This window comes from Mirounga leonina, unplaced genomic scaffold, assembly GCF_011800145.1.
Source record: "Mirounga leonina isolate KUSES-001 unplaced genomic scaffold, KU_Mleo_1.0 Mir_154, whole genome shotgun sequence".
NCBI classification, from domain to species: domain Eukaryota; kingdom Metazoa; phylum Chordata; class Mammalia; order Carnivora; family Phocidae; genus Mirounga; species Mirounga leonina.
The window spans coordinates 57569580-57580227 of NW_023270389.1; the positions used below are offsets into that span (position 1 = coordinate 57569580).

General features: G+C 44.0%; 1 protein-coding gene across 2 annotated transcripts in view; it reads right to left on the reverse strand.

Moving 5' to 3' along the window:
- Nucleotides 1-511, reverse strand: part of TIPRL (TOR signaling pathway regulator) — a 30897-nt gene extending 30386 nt beyond the window's left edge. The window contains exon 1 of one of the 2 annotated variants that reach the window (XM_035010895.1): nucleotides 287-511. In XM_035010895.1, coding sequence (XP_034866786.1) covers nucleotides 287-390 — 104 coding nt within the window. In that variant the 5' untranslated portion in view covers nucleotides 391-511. The remainder of the gene's footprint in view (nucleotides 1-286) is intronic. The other variant, XM_035010896.1, reaches the window with a different exon arrangement.
- Between the last annotated feature and the right edge of the window lie 10137 nt (nucleotides 512-10648).

A 10648-nucleotide genomic window follows, 5' to 3' on the forward strand; every position in this document is an offset into this window, starting at 1 on the left:
GTCTAAAGGTGTCTCCTGCTGGGGCAGGTAGAGACCTAGGGCGAGGGCGAAGTCCACCAGCACAGTCATGCTCTGCTCAAACCCGGGCGGAGTGACAGTTGCACGGACGCAGGTCAGGGCGAACCCCCACCGAAGGACAGGAGGTGGCGATCTATTTCAAGGGTCCCGTCCTCACGCACGGAGCCTCCGCCCCGGCGAGGGTTGGGGCTGCGCGCAGCTCGCCCTGCCTCCCGCCCAGGCCCAGCTCCCCGGCCCGCTCCCCGCGCCCCGAGTCCCGGAGCCTCACTTCTCCACATCCGCGGACTTCATGATGTGGGTCTTGGACGCCGTCAGCTTCCAGGGCCCGAAGGAGAAGTCCTGGTGGCTGCTCTGGAAGCCGTGGATCATCATGGCCGAGGCGGCACCGGCGCGGGCCTCACGGAACACGCTGGAGCAGCGGCGGCAGCGGCAGTGGCAGCGGCAGACACCGGTTCCTCCGCCTCCGTCCGGCCCAGCCCCCTCGGCTTCCGAGCCGTTACCATGCCCGGCTCCTCCCCGCCCCGCCCCCTGCCGGCCGACCCGGACGCGGGCCCTCCTTTCCTCATTCTCCGCCCCTTCGACTTTTGCTTCCGGGACCAGTTGCTAATGTTGCGTGACCTACGTCTTACGTCACGATGCACCGGAAAACAGAAAAGGGGAGAGACAACTGAGGGGCGGGGCTTCTGCCGCAGGGGGTGTGGCCAGGGACGTACCGCCCCTCCCGCTGGACTCTTTGGATGACGTCATCTGGGGGTGTTTTACAGAACTCTAGTGATGGAGAAGGTGAATTCGGCAGGATCTTTAGAGAGCTCGCAAAGCAGTGTCATTACGTCGCATGTTGACGAATCAGTGTGCAGAGGAAATGTCCTATATTTTTCTGTCGAGGCCAAAAACCAGAAATCCCTTAGAATTTAGGAGGTCCAGCACCGAGTGTTACATGATTCAGAAGTGGACATCTAACTACTGTTGACTAAGACAGACTCCTATCAAAAATTTCAGACTTCGGACAGTTCAAGACTTTCCTAATCTAGGCCCCTGGAATAGTGGAAGCAACACTGGAGAAACTGGTATTAAATCCATTTTTGCAGTGCTGTTTTGGGCATCCTTCGGCAAACCTCTTAACTAATGATTTTGGCTTCAGTTGCCTCAAAATGAGATGGCTTGATGTAAGGACATCTCCCAAATCTGTCTTTCTGGCCTCATTTCCAGAAGCTCCCTTTCAGCCCTATCCACGTGCACTCAGCCCTACTTCTAAGCCCTTATCCTTGCTGTTCTATCTCTTAAACCTAATAAGCATATTCAGACGTATCCTTTTTCAGACCCAACCTGGCACCTTTGGAAAGTATAGATTCTCCACCCTCCCTGCCTCACCCTAGCCAAGGAATGATATGCCTTGAACGGATACATCTTCAAAAGACTTTTCCTGAACCCTGGATTTACTTAACTTCTTCCTCTGAGCCAACACGTTGATTTAAGTCAACTTCAGTGTCCACTCATTCATCCAAATGAATATCAAAATGTGAGCACCTGCAGTTTGCCAAGCATTTGTTTTATAACAAAATAGTATTCTCACCCTATCTTGTAATGGAGGTTGACAATGGAGTTCTGAGACATGATTTCAGTGATACAAGGCCAGACCCCTTTCCCCTCAAAATGTACGTTATCTATCTATCCAGTTTCATCTAAAATTTCAATTGCTTCAAGTAGGGCAATGGGCCACTGATTCGCTTAATCAATCATTTACAGTTTAGTCTAAATGATTTTATTATATCATTTTCTATGAGCTGGCCTTGATAGAGAAGTACCAGGCCACACTATCCAGACCTGAGTCAGTGCTTTCCCACCTACCCTTTCAAAACATTTGTCTCCTTCCCAAATTTTCCTAGGCAGGCTACAATGAAGACTTCCTATTAGAAGGATATTTCTACTTAAATTTAAAATCTAACAATTAAGCCCTTTATCTCTAGGGTCTCCAATTCAGCACCTTATTAGAAACTTTAAAACTAAAATTATTTGAGGGTACAAAGAAATAAATCTTTAAAGGTACAATTTAAAGCACTCACACATTAGAAAGAGAGATATTTAGGCATTAACTGGGTATTGTCTGTGCCCATTCAAGTACTATCATGCAACAATGATCTGCTTTATAAAGCTGGTTCTTGAGAAGAAGTAATACATGGGAACTTGATTTTTCAACAGATTGGACAAAGGATGTTTGCACCACCCAATCAAACCATCTACTGTACAAGTTTGTCAAGATTCAGTTTTTAGGGACGCCTGGGTGGCCCAGTCGGTTAAGCGTCTGCCTTGGACTCAGGTCATGATCCCAGGGTCCTGGAACTGAGTCTTGCATGGGGCTCCTTGCTCAGCAGGGAGCCTGCTTCTCCCTCTGCCTGCCACTCCCCCTGCTTGTGCACGCACCCTCTCTCTCTCTCTCTCTGACAAATAAATAAATAAATATTTTTTTAAAAAAAATTAAAAAAAAAAGATTCAATTCTGAGAACAACCAACTGGTTATTGTAGAAGTTTGCTCAGGGCGCCTGGGTGGCTCAGTCGTTAAGCATCTGCCTTTGGCTCAGGTCATGATCCCAGGGTCCTGGGATCGAGCCCCACATCAGGCTCTCTGCTCTGCAGGAAAGCCTGTTTCTCCCTCCCCCACTCCCCCTGCTTGTGTTCCCTCTCTCACTGTGTCTCTCTCTGTCAAATAAATAAATAAAATCTTTAAAAAAAAGAAATTTGCTCATTTTCTCATTACACCGGTTTTGGGGGGCACCCACTGTGGTGCCAGAATCTGCTTTAGATATGAGGACACAACAGGGAATAAAACAGGCAAGATAAGATCCCTGTCATCTCAGAGCTCACACTATAAAGAAGACAGGTAAAAAACAAATAAATTTATGACTTAAGACAGGGATAAATTCTGTGCAGAACATTGAGCAACTTAGGTGGAAAGGGTTACATGTGTGCTTGAGTGAGTGAGTGAGTGTGTGTGTGTGTGTGTCTTTGGGGATAGAGAGCAGACCGGTATAGATGGAATGATCAGAAGAGCCCATTACTGGGAGCGTCTAGGAGATGAGTCGAGAAATGTAGGCTTGGGGCAAATCAAGAAGGAACTTGATGATGTCATGCTAAAGAACTTGGGACCTTTTTCAGAGTAATTAGTGGCCACTGCCTCAGTGAGAGAACATGATGGCTTAAACTTGTGTCTTCGAAGTGAGATACACATCCATATCACCATACTGCAAACTGCACTGGAGGGAAGGAAGAAAATATTAATACTTCTATTTATATTTATTTCATCTTTTTTAGTTCTATTTTTGTGCATGTTCCCTAATGTACATAGTGTATCACATATTCATATGCACTTTATTTGCAAACAAATATTGGGATGCATGCTTGATTTTTTACAGATATTAATGGCAAGTGATCAAATGACTTTGTGGACCATTGGCCTAGTTGAAGGCAGTAGTAGAGGGTGAGAGAGAAGAGGACAGATATATGGGAGAGGACTAGGTGACTGATTGAATGTAAGGGGAGAAACATCCAATCTGTGGCCTGGAGATCACAACACCATAATCAGGATACCTGTCAACTGACCTGTTGAAAGACAGGGACCACCAAGAGAAAAGACATGGTCATATAAAAAGAGAGAAGAATAATTTTCTGAGGAAGAGCCTGTGGCAACAAAGTCTGACTCCCTTTGTTCCTCCACATGTGAAAGCCTATATGATGCACATAGGCACGGAATGCTAGAATTTATGCAATGTGGGGGCGTTTCTGAAAGAATGATCATGGTCATTAAAGAAAATCAATATTGTTCAAATCTGTATACTGCATCAGTTGTAATTTGGTTTAACTGTCTCTTCCATCTCAGAGTGATTCCTTTCTGCACTGCAGAATAGCATACAGAACAGCAAAGAGGGGTGCCTGGGTGGCTTAGCTGGTTAAGCATCTGACTCTCCATCTCAGCTCAGGTCTTGATCTTGGGTCATGAGTTCAAACCCTGCATTGGACTCCATGTTGGGCGTGGAGACTACTTAAAAAAAAAAAAAAAAAAACTGCAAAGAATTTGGCCAAGTTGCCCATCCACAAGACTACCCAGCTTTCCCTTCATTTAAGGGGTTCAGGATCTGTGCACTGACTCAGATCTGGGAATTAAGGAGGGGCTATGGCTTTCATGGTGATACAATCCAAGTTTTGTTTTCATTTTTGTTTTTTTGTTATACTCAGGGTTGTGTTGGTAGCACAGATCAAGTAGAACCTTAATGTATTGTTCATCTATTTCTAGCCTAGGGACTCAACATCAGTTGCCCCTACCCAAGATCTCTGTGGGTCAACCCATTCTGATGCTCCCTCTGTCCTTGCTGCCTATTATAGTTATCATACTCACATGGCCTCTGGTCAGTTAAGTACTCCTATTTGGCTTTTGCATCTTGGACATCACTACATCCCCATGGAAATCACTGAGTCGATTCTAATGGAACGTCTCCCATCTCTATCCCTGCATTGCAGAAATCAGCCAATGAAGCACCTTTCAAGGATGGTGGTGCCCCTTTCATCAGTGTATTTCTTGGTAAAGGGCAGGTACTCTAGTCCTCTCAGGGGACATAATTAGGAGGTGGATGAGCAGGTTACATGAGAGAAATCCATTCCAACATTCTTATCTCCCTATGTCTTTGCCTTACTTCTACATTAAGCCAAAGAAAATCTACATCTCTACTTCTGGCATCAAGGGTCATGGTTGAGATCAGGTTTCCGTGAGCCTACTAAACAAACAAGTCCCAGCTGTTCACACCAGCACATTGAATCCAAATATCAGTGCATTCAGCTCCCTCCAAAATTACATTCCTCTTTTGCTGGGCCAGCATCCTCAGTGTGGAAATAAAAATTCCCACACTTGGGGCGCCTGGGTGGCTCAGTCAGTTAACTGTCTGCCCTTGGCTCAGGTCATGATCCCAGGGTCCTGGGATCGAGCCCCTGCATCCAGCAGGAAGTCTGCTTTTTCCTCCCCCTCTACCCCTCCTTTCTCCCCACCCCGCCCCCCGGCTCATGCTCTCTCTCTCTCAAATAAATAAAGTCTTTAAAAAAAATTCCCACACTTGCTTTCTGGAAATTTTCAAATATAAATTAGCAAAATACTGTGATTTGTTTGCTGTTTTCAAGTTCTGGATTTGATTTTGCATTTTGTCCTCTGGATGCACTGACAGTGAATGTAGTTAAGGATCCAGAAGCGATGAGAAGTGGTAGGTGGTTCACAGGGAGAACTGGCATCCTCTTGCAAAGTGTCTGCCTCAGATGAGGTCATCCTAGAAACTTGAAGCAAATCAGGACCATCTTAGAGAGAGGAAGGGGGCTGGAGATTGCGGGATCATGGTACTTAAGTTTTCCCAAATCTCACTGCCTCAACTCTAACTGCCTCACTCTTGGTCTAAATGTTCTAAAGTCACATAAGAGGCCTGCAAGCCTGAAAATTAAACCTATGTTGAAAGTCAGCCACTCATTTTGTGCTCTTTTGGCTTAGTGGCTGTAAGAGGCCAGAGATACTTATAATAGGCGACTGTAGCTTTCTCACTTACAATGAGCTAAGCCAAGGAGTTAAGTTATATATTCTGTTCCTGTTCAATGGTTTCCCTGACATTTTCAACATGCATGCTTAACAAAGCCTATTCATTTCTATTTCTACTCCCCTCCCCCTCAATAAGGGCTTGGAATGCTTTCATTCCGACCACCATCTCATTTTGTATGTTATTTTCCTCTTGAGCTTTTTTAAAAAATCCATTCTCTGGCTCCCCATTTTCACTAGCTATCTAAACTGATTTTTTTTCAAAAACCCTCAAAAGGAATTGTGCTTATATCAAAACAAAACAGAGGAGGTGGCAGTTGGGACCTTTTGTTCCATCCTGAAGTAGGCAAGGAGAAGGAAAGTTCTTATGAAAGGTGGAGAGAAGCCGCAGATGTGTGAGATGGCTGGCGGAACCCCAGCAGCAGAGAGAGCAGTTCACAGGGGGTTAGCCTGAGGCCTAGAAGTGTCTCCTTAAAGGCTACAGGAAGCCTCAGTACCCCGCAGCTTACTGATGAAGAGAATACTGAACACAAAAGCACATTCCCTAAGGAGCATCTTAGTCAAGTTACTCTTGGTTGAAAGGAACAGAAACCCTTTTCAAACTAGCTTTAGGAAAGTACTCTATTCTATGTGTTTAAGAATCTGGGGTTACCTCATGGAATGTGCTGCGAACGTGAACAACCAGGCCTCAGGAAGAGAGGAATGAGGAGTTGGAAAGCCTGGGGTTCTGGTTGGCCCTACTCAGTCTCTCTCTATGACTCCTAGTCTCTCTCTTTCCCTTTGCTCTCCTGTCTGTGCATCTGCTTCCTTCTCCTCTCTTTGCAGACCAGCTCACTCTACTTCTCTTTGTATGTGGCCCCCTGAGCTTCCTGGTAGACCTCTTGATAGCTGTCTCTGGGTTCACATTTTAAATTTCCAGAAGAGGGAATCTGAGTGGCTCAGCTTGAGTCAGGTGTCTGGCATGGCCCAGTCAGCGTGATAAATGGGGCCATGTTGGTACAAGCCTTCGACTTTGGAGACCATGGTTCTCAGAGATAGAGATATACCATATGCCCTGCCCCCAAAGTCTGTAACAGTGGGCTTTGGGCTGATTAGGGGAGGAACAGAAGGGTTTGTAAGTATGTGGTACTGTTAACTTCTGTCCCCAGTGGGGACAGAAAATATTAGCAGAATGGGATATGAAAAAAGAACCTGAAAGAGAAGTTATAGAATTTAACCTCTACCTACTTTACATCTGTGACTAAACACAGATGTCTAAACAACACCTGGGCAAGGTTTGCGGACCCACAAAAGGATGGATTAAGGGTGAGCATTAGGTTATTTCAAAAGTCAAAATTAAAACTATGTAGACTCACCAAATACGCAAAACAAGGGAATATCTACTTATAGATCAGTCTGCAAGGTCTTTCATAGCTCGTGATAACCCAAAATACACCCATTTGGTTTATGAGAAATCCAACTTATGAGAATTAACACTCCTATTTAGGCTTCTGAGGCATTTCTTTGAATTTATGAGGAGGACTGAAGTGAATTTTCACCTGCTGGGAAAACTGCTGGGCCCCAGGAAGCATGAGTCACTGTGTGGCTTGCCAAATAGTGGTCCCTACCTCTGTTGAGGCTCTCTCTCAGAGTACTCTAATGGCTGATAGTGGAGGTGATGTGGGGAATTGGTAGCATTGTTTGTACTACTTTTTTTTGTCTTCGATGTTAATTTCTGGCATTAAAATTTTCATTACACGAATACTGTAGTGCTTTTTGTATGATATATATGAGTGTAGATTAAGTGTATGGCATGGGACAATGGCAAAAAAAGCTGATGTAGTAACAGTAAGTCACATTATTTTAGGATCATTTATAAAAGGAATCAGTGGTACTATATCTTTGCAACAATCACTCACGTTAACTGTTGGAGTAACTGGTCCATTTCATAGAGAACTGGTGTTGCTTTAGTATAAATGAGCATTCATTTGGGGACTCAGGAAAATGTAAACACACAAAAGACCTTGATTCAAATGTTATCTTAAAAAATTGTGAGAAAAATTACTGGATAATTCCTCAAGAAGACATATTATACTCTCAAAAGTGTTTTTATAGAGTAGAGTCTAGTAAAGGTAGATTTTTGTATGTGTGTGCTTTAATTCAGGCCACAGAAAGCCTAAGCTATAAAACTCCAGAGGATGCACAGATTTACTCAGGGGACTTCCACATGCTAATTTCTAGAGACAGAAGTGAGCAAGTGAACCGTGGATCTTAAGACAGCTACCCAAGAAACACAGATTAAAACCAAAACAAATGGAATCATTATAGGAATTCATGCTCTTTTGTTCAGGGATACTATATGGCCAGAATATTTTTCTTTCTTTTTCCTGCTTATTTTGGGGCCAAAACAAGGATAAAAGACACTGAGGCAAGTTACATGCAGAGAACTTGAATGGACAAACAGGCTTTCTTTCTGAAGGTATGAGGAGGGGATGAGCTGGTAGAGGTGGGATGAGGGAAGACAGTGCTAAGATCTGAGGGGGTTCTGAGTCGGATCAGGCATCTCCCTTGGTGGGCACAAACAGGAGGCTGCACGTCTAGTTGTGGCCGGGGACCTAGAAGCAGAGCCCCATCACTACAGTGTGAGTTCCAAGGTTGATGTTAAAACAAAAAGAAAAAAAAATCTCAAGGGATTATTGCTGTCATTGGGTGTGATCAATCAGACTACCCTGAGAAGAGAAGAAAAAAGGATTAAGCTTTGGCAAGTAGACTCTTCAACATTTACCTTGTAACGGAAAAAGTCCAGACAGGCTTTTGAGGGAGAACATAAATGGATAAGCACCAGGGATCTGGAGTCAGGCTGCCTGAGCTCCAACCTTGTCTCCTTGCTTGCTAGTTGTGTGGCCTCTGCCAACCCTCACTTTGCTCATTGTTTTTTCTCATTGTTATTCCTAATAATGGCATACAGCATGGGATGGTCAGGAAAATTAAACGAGAGAATATATGCAAGTATCCAGCACAGTGCAAAGCATTTAAAAGTAATTTGTTTGTTTTTTTTTTAAGTTTAGACCAGTGTCTGGACTTATTCATGGATTCATAAGCATTTATCGAGAGTCAAACATGATGCAGCCTCTTGCTATCTCCTGAGGAATCAAAGACGAGTAAGACAGGGTACATATCCTTAGAGAACTTAATTCTATACCTAGGAGACAGACACATAAGCGGTGTCCCTAATGCCAATAGACACATGTGTGAAACACTATGAAAATGCAGAGAAAGGGGCCACTGACCAGACTGGAATGATTGCAGGATTCTCATGTGAAAGCAGACCAAAAAAGAAGCTATGAATCCCTCATAGAGAAGGGAAGAAGGAGCAGCGTGACATCTTAGGTAAACTACAGGGAGTTTGGGAGGAGGCTAGACCGTATCAACATATCTTATTCTTATTTAAAAGCCATCAGGGTTTTTGTTTTGTTGGTCATGTTACAGGTTAGCAGTCAATAAAAGTTTAATCTCATTAGGATAAATAATTTTATAACATATTTCAAAAGAGAGATTTCTGACAATTACTCTAAGATCTCAATAGTGAAACCACATTTCTAATAAAACAAAATAATTTGGAAGTCCTTCACATTTGGTTTCCCTTTCCCTGAGCAAACTCTGATGGGAGAAATGGGCCCCAGGAATCTCCTAAGTGTCAGGAAGAGCCCGCCTAAAACTCAACTCATCTTTCAGAATCCCCACGGTGAAGAGTACTGGTGACACACATATGGGAGGACTAGGGCTTGGTCTACGTAAACACAGATAAAACGACCCAGTGCTGAAAATATTCCACTTTGTTCAATTTCCTGTGAGTCTCAATAGGAAGAATGTGCAATAAAATAATTGCTCTGTATCTTAGCAGTGTGATTCTACCTTCCCAATGAGCCACACTGAACCAAACTATAGCTCTACTGGGCTGTCTTTGTCACCCTCAGGTCACAAACGTTCCTTCCTACTTCCTCAGGTCCATTTATTGCCCTCCTAGTCCTCATGCTCCCCATTCAAAATAACTTCCAATCCCTCACTGATTTACCCATTGAATTGAAGCTATTATCACAACTCCTCAATTTTGAGCTTTAAAGGGGCAGAGGTTTTTGTCTTACTCATGTCTCTGTCCTCAGAGCCTGTTTGGGACTGTGAATGACACAAGAGTCATTCAAAAAACCATTCAATGGAATGGACAGATGATCCAGGGTTTGGGCATTGATAGGAAGGGCAAGGCTGGAGACTGGCTGGACTCCCAGGGTCAAAGCAGGGATTGGGATGGATTCCACAGGTAGTTGGTGGGAAGAAGCCCGTGGAGACAGGGAACCCCTCAGGAGAAATCTAACAGTAGACAAGGAGAGAAACTCTTGCTCATCCGGGAAGCACACATATGGGTAGGGCGATCCAGGCTGAAGATCCAGTCACAGATCTGAGGGACTAAGAGCAGGACTCAGGTTCCACAGCAGTAAGAGAGGAAGGCAGGACCCCATCCACAGAAAGGTGATGTGACAAAAAAAGAATGGTGTCAAAGCATGAGACACATAGGGAGAAAAGAGGGATCCTCACATCATGAGGCTCAGTCATGGAGAAACAAGGGAAGAACATAGTCCCTGAGCTGAGAGCACTCTTTCCTTGTCATGTGTATCATTAGATCAAGTCCTTCAGAACTTGAAAACACTTGAAAAAGTCTCCATTCCTCACAACCAAAGAGCTCAGTGGAAACAAGAACCTACTTTCAACACCTCCTTGAGTCCCCCTATCCAAAGCCCTTCATGCCCAAGTTTTCACATAAAATGTAAAAGGGAGGCCAGGTTCTGTGTAGGGGTGGGAGTGGAATGAGAGAATGAGAGAATTCTGACTTTGAGGAAATCAAAGAGGAGGGGAGTAGCATGCTAAGGATGAGAATATAAATATTAAAGCAAGGTAAGTGGTTAGGGAGAGGGGATGTAGAAAACCCAAAGGATTTGAGGAGTGGAGAGAAGAGCAAAGCTGATCGCATCCAAATTTATTTTTATTTATTTATTTATTTATTTATTTATTTATTTATTTATTTATTTATTT